The 16863-nt window shown below is 45.7% G+C and overlaps 3 protein-coding genes and 1 long non-coding RNA gene across 6 annotated transcripts in view; 2 read left to right on the top strand and 2 right to left on the bottom strand.

Annotated features, from left to right (window-relative positions):
• Positions 1-210: 210 nt before the first annotated feature.
• On the bottom strand, positions 211-5562 carry lrrc8da (leucine rich repeat containing 8 VRAC subunit Da). Of its 2 annotated transcripts, none has more exons than XM_061294826.1 (2): positions 4930-5562; positions 211-3752 (listed from the first exon to the last, which is right to left on the bottom strand). In XM_061294826.1, coding segments are annotated over exons 1-2 (2517 nt in total). In that variant the 5' UTR covers positions 4931-5562; the 3' UTR covers positions 211-1236. The 2 variants fall into 2 exon arrangements, with proteins under 2 accessions (XP_061150810.1, XP_061150811.1); XM_061294827.1 differs by lacking the exon at positions 4930-5562 and adding an exon at positions 3921-4915.
• Positions 5563-6101: 539 nt separating this feature from the next.
• Positions 6102-8747, top strand: gtf2b (general transcription factor IIB). The gene is made up of 7 exons (XM_061294830.1): positions 6102-6251; positions 6790-6902; positions 7219-7352; positions 7475-7621; positions 7725-7854; positions 7950-8231; positions 8300-8747. The coding sequence occupies exons 1-7, from the start codon at positions 6235-6237 to the stop codon at positions 8431-8433; spliced, it is 957 nt and encodes a 318-aa protein (XP_061150814.1). The 5' UTR covers positions 6102-6234; the 3' UTR covers positions 8434-8747.
• Positions 8748-9072: 325 nt separating this feature from the next.
• pkn2a (protein kinase N2a) overlaps positions 9073-16863 on the bottom strand; it is a 12882-nt gene continuing 5091 nt past the window's right edge. Inside the window, exons 4-23 of the mRNA XM_061294825.1 lie at positions 15578-15732; positions 14673-14802; positions 14443-14588; positions 14074-14287; positions 13739-13924; positions 13400-13509; positions 13180-13323; positions 13014-13089; positions 12760-12916; positions 12556-12685; positions 12319-12455; positions 12124-12199; positions 11924-12015; positions 11672-11848; positions 11493-11555; positions 11326-11402; positions 10957-11099; positions 10782-10889; positions 10444-10524; positions 9073-10273 (exon numbers count right to left, since the gene is read on the bottom strand). Of these exons, the coding sequence (XP_061150809.1) occupies positions 10070-10273; positions 10444-10524; positions 10782-10889; positions 10957-11099; positions 11326-11402; positions 11493-11555; positions 11672-11848; positions 11924-12015; positions 12124-12199; positions 12319-12455; positions 12556-12685; positions 12760-12916; positions 13014-13089; positions 13180-13323; positions 13400-13509; positions 13739-13924; positions 14074-14287; positions 14443-14588; positions 14673-14802; positions 15578-15732 (2606 nt within the window). The 3' untranslated portion in view covers positions 9073-10069. The remainder of the gene's footprint in view (positions 10274-10443; positions 10525-10781; positions 10890-10956; positions 11100-11325; positions 11403-11492; positions 11556-11671; positions 11849-11923; positions 12016-12123; positions 12200-12318; positions 12456-12555; positions 12686-12759; positions 12917-13013; positions 13090-13179; positions 13324-13399; positions 13510-13738; positions 13925-14073; positions 14288-14442; positions 14589-14672; positions 14803-15577; positions 15733-16863) is intronic.
• The window catches only part of LOC133165295 (uncharacterized), a 14542-nt gene continuing 13482 nt past the window's right edge, over positions 15804-16863 (top strand). Inside the window, exon 1 of one of the 2 annotated variants that reach the window (XR_009717557.1) lies at positions 15804-16122. This is a non-coding gene — a long non-coding RNA (uncharacterized LOC133165295). The remainder of the gene's footprint in view (positions 16123-16863) is intronic. The other variant, XR_009717558.1, reaches the window with a different exon arrangement.

Here is a 16863-nt window from a genome sequence, read left to right as displayed (position 1 = left end):
GTTTCCCGTTTCTACGGTTACAATGATACAAATAAAATTGAATTTTCACTGACGTTGGGCACTGTATGATGTCTTAAAAAGATTTTTTTTTCCACTAGGAAGAAAAAAGAACGATTTCTAGAATTAATTAAGAAACGGTATTAAAATTATATAAAGTTATAATCCGCATTTGTTTTTAGAGAATAAACTATGAAAGAAATAACACTCAAGTATCTTTTCGGTGATTTTTATTTAGTCATGAAAACTGTGAATATAGGACACTGAGGTGATACAGCAACTATGAATACATGAAACTAAAGTATACAAAAATACACTGGGGGGGGCAAACATGGAGAAAACATTTAAAAGGTCCAGCCCGTCAAGGAAAACAGGATCTGAGAACATTCATGGATTTTTTTTTATGCAAGTGAATTGCATACATTTATAACATTGTAGTTTAAAAGGTAATATCTAGTGATTTAGTCAATTCTGGAATTGCTATGTTCTTCATGACATTGCTAAACAAACACCACTAATAACCTGAATCACAGAAGATATCCTTCAAGTAGTGAGCACAACAAACACTGGAGAAGATAATGTGATTTTATTTTGGCCCGCAAGTGAAGAAAAAAGGTAAAGCCATTTGGATTAAAAAAAAAATAATTTTTTAAACCATTTAAATTTTCATCCACGCTTCTATTTGTTCCTGAGACAAAAATATCAAAGGTCTACATTACAAGTAATAATTTAAAAAAATGGTCTGACATGCTTGATGCAAAAAAAAAAAAAGAAAAGAATGAGCAATTGAGACTCGTCATTAATGTCATCATTCATTGGCCAGCCCTTGGCGTTTGGTGCTTTCTCCACTCATCAGTGGAATAAAAACAAACAATCAAAAGGTTTGGAACACCACCACTCAGGCACACCGTTACATTATTTGTGTCACAACAAGATTATCTTCGGCTGGTCGAGCGTCTGTAAAATTAACACTGTTTTAAAATGACTGTAATTTAAAAAAAAAAAAAATCAAATATGTTTTTATGAAAGATAATTTAATGCCACAATGGGTGGATGAATTTATTTTGTGCCCAAAAAAATCAAACAAAAACTGGAAATCCATTTTCCAGATTTGAGTTGCTACAAGATGGTAACAAAGAAATACTTTTAATACTTTGGCCACAACACCGACTTTTTAGGGGTTGATTGGGGGAAAAAAAAAATCTCCCTGTCCGGACCCAAAAAGTTTGAGCCCTGCTGCTACAAGACACTTGTACTGGCGATGTTGCTGTCTCGGGCGATGCTCTCCCTGACTTCCACGGGCAGGGTCATGTAGAGGTGATCCTCCACCAGGAACTCACTTCTGAGGAGCCGGCGGCAGTTTCCGAGCTGCGCGGGGAGCCTTTCCAGACTGTTGCCCTTCAGCTCCAGATGGTTGAGCAGAACCAGGTCTCCAACAGCCTCTGACAGTTCCCTCAGGTCGTTGTGGGCCAAGCAAAGCACTCTCAGCTTGGTGCACTTGAACAAATTCTTGGGCAAGGTCTCCAGCTTGTTGGAAGTCATGTCCAGGTCCAGCAGGTCCAGCAGAAGACCGACACCCTGAGGGAGCACCTGGATGAAGTTGTGGGCCAAATTCAAAGATTGCAGTTTAGGTAGTCTGAACAACGCCGGCGGCAGGGACTGCAACTTATTGTGCGAGAGGTGGAGAGCCTCCAGCGACTTGCCCTGGACGATGGAGGAGGGGATTGACGTGATTTTGTTGTGCCACAACTTGAGACACGTCAGTCTCTTGAGGTGCTGCAGGCTGACAATCTCCTCGATGGTCCGGATGTTGTTGGACTTCAGATCGAGCTCCTGCAGGTTGAGCAAGCTGAAGATAGCGTGAGGGATCTTCTCCAGCTCGCAACTGTGCAACTCCAGGTCGATGAGGTTGGTCATTTTTTTCAGAGTATTCAGCCCGAAGAGTCTGGTGCCGTCGTTGTGCACCATCAATTTCACCAGGTGCTGCGACACGTCGGTGATGTTGGTGGGCAATTTTGGGAGGTTGCTCTTCAGGTACAAAATCTTTAAATGCCTCAAGTCCCGCATGGACTCTAAACCGAAGATCCTGTTATTTTCCGAGCTCAGGTTGCCGACGATGTAGAGCTGTCGCAGATTCCTCAGCAGGAATATCCACGTCGGGATCTGGGCGACATCTGTGAAACTGATGTGAAGGCTGTGAAGATGATCGCGGAGGAAAGCGAAACCGGTCTGCTCCACTTTGGCGAGACACTCGTAGAGGTGCAGCTCCCTCAGACTGGTCATCTGGGACACGTTAGCGGTGAATCTGACTTCGGGAATCTTCTCCAGCTTGAGCACCTCCAAGTCGGTGAGGTCAAAGACCACGTTCGGAAGACCGAAGAGATTCTTCAGGTGCAGCTCTTGCTGATCCTGCGCGTTGCGAGTCACGCATTTCCGGGCTTTTTTGAAGTTCCACTCGTGATTGAGGCTGATCTCCCTCAGCTTGTTCTCGCTCACCTCGGACAGGAAGACGCCGAAGCGTTTGGAGTAGAGCTGGTCGTACTGGTCGACCATGTGTAGGAGGAAAGCAAAGTCGTTTTTGACATCCGGAATGTCACTAAAGCTGCTCTCTTCCCTGACTTTCTCAAAGGAATACTCTTTCAGAGGTCCTCGGAATACCCAGAAGAGCGAGTAGAGACACACCATCCCGTACAAGATCATCAGAGCTATGTAGCAGAAGAGCACCTTCTCTAACATGAAGGCCATGTTGTGCGTACAATAGAAGCGTCCGTAGCCCACCAGCGCTTTGACGTCAGTCTCGCAAATATGCTCGAAATGAATTTTCACCAAAAAGCTGGAGGTGTAGGAGAGCATTGAGATGAAGGTGGCCGTTTTGAAGATGGTCTGAGCCGCGTAGAACCTGTAGATGAAATCCTTGTCCTCCACGTGAGCTCGGAACTTGCGCACTTTCTCAAACAGGGCTTTGGCCTGCTCCCCGTCCTTTTTATCCAAGATGGGCATGGTGGCCGTCGGGGCTTCGGCGATGGGGTTATCGGCCGACACCACGCCTTCCAGCATGGGGGAGGTGGTCATGGAACCCGGGCCTTCCTCGTTGCCCTCTAAAGACGCGGTGTGACGGGCGAGAGAGGTGCCGCTCAACCTCTGCTTGTTCTTCTCCGACTCTTCGCAGGCTGTTTCCGACACGGCCTTGGTGGTCCACGGAGACTCGAAACAGCGACACAGAATGGAGACAAAGTGTTCTATTTTCGAGCTCGTCTTGGGAAATTTGAACCAGAAGTTGCTGCTGACCATCAGGATGACGGTGTTGATCAGGATGAGATAAGGGAAGAATTTGGAATACCAGGGCAACACAAGGTGATAACACATTTGGTTGATGAACACGTACTGCTGAAAGTCCAAATTGGTCTTGATCCCCGGTGCTTGATGCCCATCGCGACAATTCTCTTCTCTCTTATCGGTATCTTCATCATACTGGGGCTGAAGGTTTTGCACGCCACTCTTGATGTTTATCGCGGCAGCTACTTGCTGAGCATTCTGCGCCGGGTCGGAGTCATTTCGAGAGTCCTCCTGCGGTTCGTCCATGAAAGGAAGGCACGCTAGCTGGTCCTTGGTGATCTGCATGGTCATGGCGAATAGGGCCAACATGAGCATGACCAAGCTCAAATAGTCCATGAAGACATCCCACCATGGCTTCAAGATGCGGTACGTTGGATGGACGTCATTCAAGGACGCAAACTCCGTCACTGTGAACATCACTGAAACGAGAGGAAGGGCAATCGGTTTTGAGTATTTACATTTGGGTGTAGCGCGACAGCAATGCAGATAAAGCTCATTGATTACGTCAAGTTGGAACCTTCTGCTTTGAAAATGGATGTTCAATCAATCGCAGGCCTGCTTTCAATTGCCTTGTCAAATGCTCTTACTTGTTACTTCCTGTCCAATACGAATAGTCCTCCCCGTTCAGCATGTCGCTTTGTTTTTGTCAAGCCTAAAGCAAACCCGTCAAAGGGTTATACCAACAGGTGCATAAAAAAAAAATAATAAAAAGTTTAAAAACCAGGAGCTCCATTTAAAAAGTGTGAATGAGTAACTTTTCACATTGCCTAACAAATCTGTTTTAATCCAATTAAAGTTTGAGTCATAGTGGTACCGTGACCTTTGGGTTGAATCTGTTCCATGGCAATACTTTTAAGTTAATTGGATTTGAAATGGATTGAAGTGCCAGCTACCCAAAAACACTTTTATTTCATATTAACAGAGGAAAATGTTAATCAAACGGGAACAGAACGCGATAGAATCAATAAGTCACATACCCCCATTGGTTAGTTTAGTGACAATTGGTTGCAATGTTGTACACAACCGCGTTATAATGTGACGTCACCAAACTTTTATTAATGACGTGCGCTCTGACGTCATTCTTTGTTTAGCCCATTTGGGACGAAGAGATGCGGGATGGATGTTTGTATGTCGTCACATCACATTATATATTCTTATCATATGGAAAAACGGCACTTCATTTCTTACAGACTTTTAGACTTTTAGTGACGTCATTTTTAGCCCAAAAGTGATCGTTATTGGTGTCAATAAAGAGACCCGAGAAATTAATGATTTTTTTTTTTCCTCTGAAAGTAAACACAAGATGCGTGCGAATAAAATCCACGTATCCACCATTACGTATCCGCAGCCTTATTTATTAATAAATAAGAGGAACAATACATGCGAAGAATAGAACAGCTGGTCTTTTTTTCCTCTTGAGATCAGGGTAGACTTTGCAACGTTTACAGGATGAAGTGCAATTATGTTTTGAGGCAGGTTACTTGTTGACTTTGTAATGTATTGTAGTGTTTGCAGCAAAAAAAAGTCCTCCAAAAGCCATACTTGTTAACTAGCAAGGACTTAATGATTACAAGTATACTGTGATACATCACTTACTGACGGTGCGGCGTTAAAGGACCCCGGTTATTCCTTGCTCAACCGGCGTTCCACATTTCGCCGATTCCGCGGTTCACACATTTGTCGGTGAGAGTGGCGGCTACATCCATCAAGTGTTCGTTCCCCACTGAACAGAGCTCAGTTCAAGCCTGTTGGTCCCGGACAAAGTGCGCAGACGAACAACAGGAGAGAGGAGGCAGGTGAAGGAGAGACAAGAGGCTGAACCAACATGGAGCCGTTGTGCTTTGGTCGCCTCTGATTGGACGATGAAAGGACGGCTACTTCCTGAAGACTCCGCTTTGCCTACGAACTTTATCCCATGTTGCATTCAAGGGAAAACGGGAAAAAGAAAGTCACACAGACGCTGGTTAATTCGATTATCAGTAGTTTAGTTCATCTGTAAGGTTGAGTTGGATTTAACTTTTAATTACGATACATGCATTTTTTTATTTTTGGAACAATTTATTTTCAAACACTTAAGTTACAATTTGTTGTTTTGTTTCTTGAGCCAGTCAGTATTAAACTCGATGCTCTCCAGATGATGCACCCGACAGAGAAAGCGCTCCATTGTTGCTATCAATACAGGTTCTAACCGGTCTTGGGCTGCTGGTTGCTATTTACCAGCGCTCTGTTCTCACGATACTCATGTACAGTACTTTGATTTGGGGGGGGGGGGGGTGGGGGGCTGAAGAAGGGAAAAGAAAGCAAGCATTGCATTGTGTGATGCCCTGACTCTGTGGTACAAGATCAAATATAGACGTCATTAAAGATGGCAAATGCAATTCTTTTTTCCAATTTGTCTCTTTATGTATGATAAGCAATAAAAGGGATTTCCTCCTTTTAATTAGAGGAGCTCAGATGAAGCTAACAACTAGCTCTCTATTATTCACATGCTGTATTATGCTTGTACCTCACTCTCTGGTTGATGTGCATTTACATGGAGTTCCAAACGACTTGTAATTGCAGTTACCGTGTCCCATATTTAACATGTACATGCAACCAACTTCATGCTAACAATTTGAACAGTGTTTCCTAAACTGAGGTCCTAATTTGCTATAGATGATCATGTTGTTTCATTAAAGAAAAGAAAAAAAGACGAATTCCTTCCTTCCTGGCTTCCTTCCTTCTACCTTAGCTCAAAGAAGTTGGTAGAAATAGGAATGGTACGGTCATTTTAGTTTATATAAATAGGTGATTCGTGCTCTCTGACTTGCCGTACCCAAAAGGCCACGTGATCAAAAATCTATAAATAAGAGTACTTCAGCTCCAAGTGGTTTGTTTCTTTGACCGACTTACACTTGTGTCATGGCGTCAACAAGCCGGTGAGTAGGGCGCTCATTCTTCGTCACAAATAACTCAACGACGTGACTTTTGAGCTAAAGACACCGAAAACAAAGAGACGGCCCTCGCTCGATGAGGTAGCATATTTTTGGTTAGTGTAGCGTGCTAGCTTAGCGGTCGTTATGCCCACACGCTGTTGTTTTTTCGTAGACTTATGGAATAAGAGCTAATTCACTAAAAGTTGTCACTGATGTTAAAAAAAATATTGTTTCCCGTCCCAAATATAGAATATAATGCCGGGATCGCTAGCTGTGTGGCTAATGCAGTGGCTGCCCAGTTATCTAATAACAGGCTTGCGCAGCGTCATCACATTCATTGGAACATTTTTGTGTTTTTTAAAGGCAGGGTTGTCAAACTTGTTTTTTTTTAAATTCATTTACTCTGATTCCGGTTCACATTAAGTTTTTGTATAAATAATCACACGCGGTGTGAAATCACGGCTACGTACCTTACCCCCAGTTTGGTATGGTAACAAGACGGATCATATTTGTATCCATGATGATCATTTTGCTTCCACAGTGGAGATGGATCGACCTTGCCCAGGGTTCACTGTCCCAACCACCCCGATGCTATCCTGGTGGAAGACTACCGAGCAGGAGACATGATTTGCCCCGAGTGTGGTCTTGTTGTAGGTAAGCACAGCTGCACCCCTGAATTTTGCAAAGAGAAAGTGGACCATTAGCAGAAGGCTAAACTAACCTTAATTATTAGGAAAAGTATATTGTCTTGTTTCCATAGTCTGTGATGCATTAAAGCTCTGGTGGATCGGAGCGCTCTCTAATGAGCCTCCTGAGCACAGAGCTTTAACCAGGAGGGAGATGATGCATACCAGCTGGTACTGATGCAAGGGCCCAGTAGACGCGTGTCATCAAACAGGATTGCACCTCAAGGTTTTTTTTTTTGGTCCTGTTCAAAGTGTCCTTTTGTGGGGGCGTGGTTTTTCCTCAGGTGACCGTGTGATCGACGTTGGGTCAGAGTGGAGGACGTTTTCCAACGAGAAAGCCCTCAAAGATCCATCCAGAGTGGGCGACGCCCAGAACCCGCTGCTGAATGGAGGAGATCTCACCACCATGATTAGCAAGGTCAGCAAATACCTTCCCTGTAAGGTGTCCTTGGACCTGAAACGTTTGAGGACCTCCTCCACTCCAATTCTCTTACGCTGATATAGTGATGGTGACATTGAAGTTCTTTGTTTCCATCACAGGGAACGGGGGCGGCTAGTTTTGACGAGTTCGGCAACTCCAAGTACCAGAACCGCCGCACCATGAGCAGCTCGGACCGGGCCATGCTCAACGCCTTCAAAGAGATCACCACCATGGCTGATCGCATTAATTTGCCAAGGAACATTATAGTAAGGGAACGACTATGAGGATTTAGGGGGTTCTTCTGTGAGTGGTGGGCAGCCCGTTGGGTGGGTAGCGCTTCTTTTCACCTTGTCAATGTTGGCCCGGCAGGACAGAACCAACAACCTATTCAAGCAAGTTTACGAACAAAAGAGCCTGAAGGGCCGAGCCAACGACGCCATCGCTTCTGCCTGCCTCTACATTGCCTGCAGACAAGAAGGCGTCCCCAGAACGTTTAAAGGTCATACCACTAACATCCCCGTCGACTACCGAACGCAACGTACGGCGACCCGATTTCGTTTTGACGAGTAACACGGCGTCCGTGTTGATCCTCAGAAATCTGCGCAGTGTCCCGCATCTCCAAAAAGGAGATCGGCCGCTGCTTCAAGCTGATCCTGAAGGCCCTGGAGACCAGCGTGGACCTCATCACCACAGGGGACTTCATGTCCCGCTTCTGTTCCAATCTTGGCCTGCCCAAGCAGGTGCAGATGGCCGCCACGTACATCGCCATGAAGGCCGTGGAGCTGGACCTGGTGCCCGGCAGGAGCCCCATCTCCGTGGCCGCCGCCGCCATCTACATGGCCTCGCAGGCCTCTGCCGAGAAGAAGACACAGAAAGGTAAGATGAGGCAATTTGTCCAGAGATATTTAAGTAGATCTACAAATGTCTTCCATGCGCCACTAAAGAAATCGGAGACACCGCCGGTGTTGCGGACGTGACCATCCGACAGTCGTACCGGCTCATCTACCCTCGCGCCGCTGAACTTTTCCCTTTGGACTTCAAATTCGACACACCTGTCGACAAGCTGCCCCAACTGTGAAAAGATCCCCTTCGCCTCCAACCCCCAGCAGTACGACAGCGTCTGCTACTTTTTTTTTTTTTTTGTGGTTGGTTTCTCTTGTCCCTAAGATTTCAAGGCAGCCTCACAGCAGTAAGATGGACACACATTCCAGTGATCACTAAAGAACTCTCCCTACCAGACGGGTCATGTTCAAGTGAGGATGATGTTTTCAATTTTAGGCTGCTTTCATACTGTATACATGCATTTTTTGTAGGAAAATGATCTGCTTATATTTTGTTAGTTTGTTTGAACTGTAATTTAAAAAAATAAAAAACTTTTCATTGGAAACGAAACTACAGATTCAGGGGAATGGCTTTTCAACCTTATGTCGCTGATTTCTGGAAAATTAGCCAACTTCACTCAATAGCATCTAGGCCAGCAACATATAATGACAGGCAGAACAATTCAATGCAGGAAAACCAAATATTCTATGACATGGAGTAATCAGACAGAAAAAAATTCACATTATTCAGCAACATTATGAGGTTTCTCATCAAATAGATTTTACATTAATACAATAAAAGCAAGTGGCTAACATTGCGCCATGGCATTTTTCGATTTTAAAATACGTGCCTGCTCACGCACATTTACACGAGCGATAAGATGTACTACACGTAATTCAACTATTACATGTTTAATTTGTGGATGCATGATAGGCGACTCAATGACTGGGGAAAAATTACTTTTTTTTTTTTACACCAGGGTGAAGATCATCAGTCGTGACTTGAATTATATATTGCTGTACCATCCATTGAGTTTGTATCCATTATGGTCACATGCACAATGAGTAAAAAACAAAACTGTACAATCTATGTCCATTGAAATTATGACAATTATGTAAATCTATTGATAAAACGTAGTGCTTTCAGCTTCCTTGTGTACATTATGTATACTAAAAAATAATTCGCATTCATGAAGAGTTGTCTGTTACTTCAACTCCGATTTGGTGGCGTAGCTGAGAGTCACGTTAATTGAGGTAAGAGGAAAAAAGTCGCAACTCTGCTAACCCAGTATTACAAAACCAAACTAAACGATCCGCAAACTTGTTGGGCCAGGGGGATTCTGATTCCGAATCGGTAGTTTAAAAAATATATATTTTTTTCTTACAGTATTGTGTCCTAACACTGGATGGACAGCTGCTGAATTCATATGCGAGCTTGTATGAACAAGACGAAAATAAAATTTAAACTAGACACGAAAAAAAGAAAATAACAGTAGTAGTAGTCAAGATGTGTTGTTGGGCTTCAGTGATGCTTTTAGCAAAATTTTTGCCAGTTTTGAGAGGGATTATATTTCTTGAGCACAAAAACAATGCAATAAAATATCCCACCGAAGAAACTGTACATATTCAAAGCAAAATAAACATGAATAAATGTCAATGAGTGTTCGGGACTGCCGTCTCCAGTCTCGGAGTTCATATGAAAAACATTCTCAGTGGTCAGACAGCATTGCTCCATCCTCCATTAGTTTCTCCAACAAGTTTTTCCTCATAAAGAAATCTTCATGGTTTCTTTCTTTTTAATAAAAAAAAAAGTGGGATTCCTCAGGGAAGCGTCTTAGATCCCTCAAACCTTTGTACGGAAGAGTTCTGAGCGCTGCCGTTGCACCCGTGGCGCTAACACCAGTCGGCAATGTAATCAAAGTCGGAGAACATGTTCTGCTCGTCCGAGTTGAGCGCCCGCGGCTCCCTGGGCGGGGTCAGAATAGGCGCCTCGGAGGTGAATTCGTCGTCGAAATTGCTGACGTCGTTGGCGCCTTGGATGGTGGGCACAAACGGGGGCTTCACTTTCTTGGACAGGAGGCCGTTCCAGTCCATGTTCTGGACATACACATGGAGAATGGAACAGGATAATCAGATTTTTATTTCGTGGACCTTATATAGTTCTAAAACAGAATCCTCCAAAATATATCGATTCGAGAGTAGGGAATGAATGACAGATTTTTTAGCAGCCTCAGTAAGCCTTTGTGGATTTTAATTGAGCTCCTCACCCTAAAGAATAAGTGTTTCTTGACTTCCTCGGCATCCCTTTCTCCTGCTCCAAGACGACGCTCCGGGCTTCTCCTTAAAAGCTGAACACAGATAGACAATGAATGCTAAAAAAGTTACAGCATCTAGGGTGCATCTAAAAAAAAGAAAACTGTAGCAAATTTTATTGACTATACTTCAGAAACTAAATTGAAAAAGTGAACTTCTAAAATCCAGAAGGCCAACTTTGACCTAATTCTTTAAGTTAAATTGTTTTTGATGTCATATTACATTTCTTGAGCGGCAATTTCTCATTTTTGTGAAATGATTTCTCTCAGTCACACTGGTTTTAGCAACATACCCTCCTCATGATGGAGATGGCTTCAGTGGAGAGGAATCGTGGGTATCGCACCTCATCGTTCACGATACTGTCAAACACCTCCTCCTCATCATCGCCGGGGAACGGCGACTGAAAGAAATGACACGGAGATGCCGTTAGATGGCGCCGGGACAAAGCAAGCCAAACGCGCACTCACCTCCCCCACCAGCATCTCAAAAATGAGCACGCCCAGCCCCCACCAGTCCACGGCGCGGGTGTACGACGTTTCAGTCAAGACCTCGGGGGCCAAAAATTCTGGGGTTCCGCAGAAAGTGCTGGTTCTGTCCCTGAAGCCCATCCCTGACCACAACAAATACTATTGTAATATAATCAAAGACATAATTGACTATTGACACATTATTTTATTTAGCTTTGGTGCCATCTTATGGTAAGTTAGAACATTACACATGAGTTGTTGTTTTTTTTTACCCTTCATGTTTTAGCGTTTGTGATGGATTACATTGAGTTATATTCTAAACTTAAATGTGGCCCATCAGCGCACAAGTTCCCTTTCCGTTCATTTTACCTTCCTTGCAAAGGCCAAAGTCGGCAATCTTCACGTAACCCTCGGTGTCCAGGAGCAGGTTGTCTAGCTTCAAGTCTCTGCCAAACAAAAACGATTCGTGTTTTTCTTTTTTTTCTTTTAACAGCACAACTACATTTTCGAAATAAATGTCCCGCCGAATGGCTCACCTGTACACAATCTTGTGGTCATGTAAATACTGTAATCCCAACACGACACAGGCAGCATAAAATCTAAAAATAAATTTAAAAAAACACAGAAAAGGTCTCAATTGATTAATATGCTACAATGGGAAGAAAAAAAAATCCGTCTGTGAAATGCCTACCCACTGGCCTCGTGTCACACTTACATGGCCCGCGGCTCGGAGAAGACGTCGGCGTGAATGTGCATCATCAGATCGCCTCCCGCCGCGTACTCCATGACAAAACACACGTGCTCCTGCGTCTGGAAGCACGCAAACAAGTTGACCAGGAACGGGTGGCGCACACTGTTGACCGTCTCAAAAATTCGCTTTTCGCACATCAAACTGGAGAAAGAAGAAGAAGACGAGGTCAAGGCTTTGTGCGCTTGGCTAACATTTGGCACGGGCGGCGCTTCTTACCTGTCGACTTCATCGCGAGCCACAATGTCGCCTTTCTTCAGAGCTTTGATGGCGAACATTTCGCCCGTACTTTTGTACTCGGCTAACAACACCTGGGGAAAAGAATACAGAAAGGCCTCAGACGTCCTGGATGTGGAACACTCAAGCTACGGGGATGGGGACAAAACTTGTGTCGTCAAAGGAAATCAAATCAAGCGGACCTTTCCAAAGTGGCCGCGTCCAAGGACCGCAACGCACTTGAAGTCTTTGAGGCTGAAGTGAAACTGCTCTTCTTCCCTGAAAAACAATTTGAAGTAGACGTTACTCCACATTGTTGTGATTTGTGAAGTCCTTTCTTCACCACAAACATCAAAACAGCAGAGATTATGAATTCCTACGAGAAGTTCCAGGTCTACCTTATCTCGGTATCTTTTGGGAAGGCCGTGAGCTCCAGGTCCGGATGTTGAATCTCCGTCTCTGCCACCAGTTCCAGATCGGGCTTCACCGCCATGCTGTTCCTATTGTTCAGGAAGTCGAAGGAGGCCAACGCGTCCTGGAATGATGGACCCAAAGGCCGAACGTGAGGTGAAATGAATCCGTGGTCTTTCTTGCTAAATCATTCACAACCTCATCAAAACAAAACTTTTCAATACCTGCACTTCCTCCTTGTCAGGAAGAATGCTGTGTTGCTCCGGCGGTTCTCGTATGGTGTCGGGCGTCGGGTAGAACTTGGGTCCTGGCGTTGGCTCTCTGTCAAAGTCCAGCTTGGTCACCAGGGGGTCGCTGTGGAAAAGGATAGCGTTTAGAAGTGATAAAAGCACGTCAGGTTCCGTTGACGTTGCGGTGCCTCGGCTTGCCTGCTTGGTGTGGGGGAACCCGGGATACCGCTGGACCCGGTCTCAGCGGCCTGCGGACTGAAGGAGTTGGTGCTCACGGTCGGAATGGCTCTTCTCACCAGACGGCCCCACGTGGCGATGTTGATGTTCATCTGAGGGGCTCGCAGGAAAGTCTTACCTTGGGGGGGGGATAAAAAGAGGAATAAGGAGTCATTGTCTCTGATTGGGGGAAGAAAGAACAACTGTCGGGGAATGAGATGATCGGGCTCCCTTACCTTGCTGCTTTGAGAAAATCTTCTTTTGCCTTTGCAACTTTGGCCGTCTCTCGATGACGGGATTGAAGAAGGTTACCTGAACAAGAAAAGCAAGGATGGAATGGCAAGCTTCATCATTTGCATTTTTGAATTTCCAATGTATTTGAGAGTGACTATGAGCCCAAACCTCAGCAAAGAGCATGCCCTGCGGCTCCAGGTACAAACACATGCCGTGACGCTGGTTGTCCAGGAAGTCCTCAAGACGCAGGAACTTGACCGCGCAAAGTGAGCGCCAGTCTCGCCAGTACACCGAGATCTCCAGTTCGCGCGACTAGACGGGGGGACGGCCATTGGTAAGAAACACGTCGGAGCGTGTCGGCCGTACGCGAAGCGATCGTGTTGGTTACCCGGTCCAGCTCCAGCGTAAACTTGTGGTCCCAGGCCTGGTTGCCGACCGGCCTCCAGCTGGTTTGACCAACGACCGTGTTGTCCAACTTTAAAACTGCACTGATCTCATCTAAGAAAACACAGGCCCAACTTACAAATACTGCCCGCCTTGCATGACGTCATCAATTACAGCGGTACTTCGACGTGGGAGTCCACTTGATTCTTCAGGCCGTCGCGACCAATCGATCTGATCCCGAATCGATTTTGCGAGCAAGGTGCTGCATTTTTTTGTACGCAGCCCCAAGTCAAAGTACCGCCATTCATCATTAGCGTCACCCCCCCCGATGAGACGAACTTACTCGAGAGCTCCTCGCTTTTCGCCACGCTCCGTGAACTCACGCTGCGGTTCCGGTTGGCTCTGCTTATGAAGGACGAACGGGTTTCGCTGGGGCTCCAGCCGGGCAGGGGGACAGATGCGGCTTTGGAGCGCCCGGGAACATTTTCCAGCAGGTCTTGACACCCCATGAGCCTGACGTCTAAGGTGCCTGGTGGCGGAGGCCGACAAGTACGTTTATGAAGTACAGTTCAGTTGTCTTTAACTTTAAAGAATATATTTCATCCGTTACTACGGATTATTTGTTTCACGGTGGCACTTTCCCTAACGCCGATCCCATTTTCCCAAAGCTTGCCGTACCTGTCAGCGCGGCGGGCTTGGTGACCGTGCTGTATTGGTTCTGCGCCGAGATGATGCTGGATCGTGGGCTGAGGACTGGCGCGGACAGAAGTGACAGCTCTTCCACGATGCTGCTGTTGCGCGGGTGGTTCTTAGGCAGCTCGCTGAGGCGCTGCTCCAACGAGTAGCGAAGGAGGTCCAGCTTTTGGTTGGATTCGTTAAAGCGAGCCTGGGCCTAGATTGGAGGAGAGAAAGAGCAGATAGAAACGAATCGTTTCAGTGCAGTTATAAAACCGTGAGCGATTAAAAAAAAAAAAAAAAAAAGCAGAAAGCTTGTTTATCTTCGCCACGTCATTGAATTACTGCTGAGCTGCAGATGTAATCTTCTACCTCTAAATGTGCTCTCTTTTCAGTGACTTTCCCGGTGCCCAAGAGTCTCATAACATTCTTGGCGCCTTCTGCCACCGCAGACTCGATCCTGGCATGGTGACAAAGCTCCTCCACCCGAAGGTCCAAAGGGCTGATGATGGCCTTGTCTGGCAGACGATGAACAACTTGAATCTCTGACATCATTTTTTTTTTTTTTTTTTTATGGTGGCAACATGAATCTTTCGCCTTACCAATCACGTCATTGCTCTCAAAGCTCAACTCATTGGCCTGGCTTGCCTTGAGGATCTGCATCCTGATGAACTCGATCTTCATCTTGCTGTCCTGAAGCAACTGCTGCGCCGTCGCCAGCAGCTTGCGATCCTAGCGGCAAAAAATGGCCACATTCATCTCAGCTGGAAGATTACAAGAGGCCAAATTGAGCCAATGGGTTCAAATCGGCTCGATCTTTATTTGCCGAAACCGCAGACGTGTCATTGTGTGCGTAATAGCTGGCTTTTTTTGTTTTGTTTGTTTGTTTTGGAAAAACATACGCAGACAGACTTTTGAATTCCTCAGGTCACCGATGGCGGCAACCCGGAGGAAAAGGACCCTCTCCGACAGGAATTTCCTCTCATTCTGTATTTCAACACGTCCATTCATTTCACAACGTTTCGGTTCGGCGGCAGCCGTCTGGGCTTTCCCGCAAATCTGTCGAGAAATTGCTTCTTCGCCCAATTTCACATTTCTATCTCTCGTAAACGAAACCCACCCACGCAGGGCGGCCCAATTAAAGCTCATCGTGTCACTCCGAGCGTGACGGCCGGCGACAATACCCGTAAATGTTTTGTGAACAAACAGCTGTGAACATGACACACCATGTATCAGCACATGTTTCCTCCTCCCGCGGAGAAGCGGCTCAAAACAAAACCCGCTCTCATTCCGCCATCGGCAAAGCGGAGTCGTGCTGCTTCTGTAATCTCGGCAAACGGGCGGGTTGTCAAGACACTCAAGGTGTGTCTTGTTATTATTGTAAGACAAAACCAGTGCTGCTTTTAAAACGACTCGATAGGTTGTAGAGAACGGAAAGAAAATCCCGCCCGTCGAAACCATTTGCTCCATTTGAACCCCAAATACTCGATCCAGTTTGCGTAGCTACCTTTGAGGGCCCGTTGGAGTACATCTGAATCATGTTCTCCGCGCCCTGTTTGACCTTGAGCTCAATGTCGTTCTGTCTTTTCAGGGCGGCCAGCCGGCTGCTGCTTGCGCACGTTCGGCTCTCGCTGTTCGGGGTATCTGGGGTCAGGGGGCATTCTGAGGAGGAAGATAGAAAAAGGAAGCGTTACGTTCTCAGAGGGGTTGGTGGACAAGCGGTGCTACAGGATGTGACTTCTGCTGGAACTTGTCAGGAATAGACTTGAAACTGAACTCTGCTTGTACGCGCTATTTCTGGCATGCCGCCATGTTGAGGTTAGCTAAACAATCCCGCAGGCTCGCACCATTACTTCAAAGTTTGCTTACGGAAAAGCTGTCAGGTGGCAACGTCAGGGAGTTCGGAATTTGGTATTACAGGAGTACATTAGTTTGAAGAACAAAGAAGGGAGACGGGGAAATATAACATTTCACCATGCGGCGCAAAGAATATTTGGGGGCTGTAATGTTTGGAAGATTGTTTGAATCTCGACAGGAACTTTCTGGGAATCGGTGAGCTGAAAAATTTTCAAAATTCCACTGGTGTACTTGAAGCGTGGAAATCTTTTCCCAGGTAGAGCTGAACATTACACGTACGCACAGTCGACAAGAAAACCGGCCTGACTTCTCCCAAACACGATTTGCAAGTTCAGTTTCAGTTTCTGTGTGCTTTGAGTCATAGGAGTATTCCTCCTGAAGAAGAGAGAGAGGAAAAAAAAGAAAAAATAGCGCGCTAACTTCAAAACTGCTGTTTAACTGGTTTCGGCCAGTAAATAATAAATAAACCAGCCAGTAAGTCCACTCTCTAGTCACTCATAAAAACAACGCAAGTGTTTGGAATACTTCTCTCTAGTTGGTCAAAGTTGAATCAAATTGAGAATTTCCTCCTCCCTCTTAACGCGGTCCGGCCCCCGCCGGACAGGGAGGACAAGACACTGAGCTACCGAATGGCTACCAGGAGTGATGTCAACGCTGGACAGCTGACAAGGGCGGCCCTCCCCTCGCTTTCGGCGAAAGGGGAAGAGATGACATTGTAGCAAAAGCAGAGTGCTGGTCACCTCATGGCAGGTACATCACTTAGAATATTAAGCCTTATCTTGCCAGAACCTAAAATCCGACATGATTCATCGAAACACAGATGCTGCTGCTGTAGATTGTCAAAACACAAGACATGACAGGAACTGATTAACAGCATTTCCATTCATTTCAATGGGCAATGATGATTTGAGATGAGAGAGCGCCGTAATAAATTCA

This window comes from Syngnathus typhle, linkage group LG13 (assembly GCF_033458585.1).
Source record: "Syngnathus typhle isolate RoL2023-S1 ecotype Sweden linkage group LG13, RoL_Styp_1.0, whole genome shotgun sequence".
Classification (NCBI taxonomy): Eukaryota; Metazoa; Chordata; class Actinopteri; order Syngnathiformes; family Syngnathidae; genus Syngnathus; species Syngnathus typhle.
Note: the sequence above shows the minus strand (reverse complement) of the source record. Positions and strands in the feature narration are given on the sequence as shown.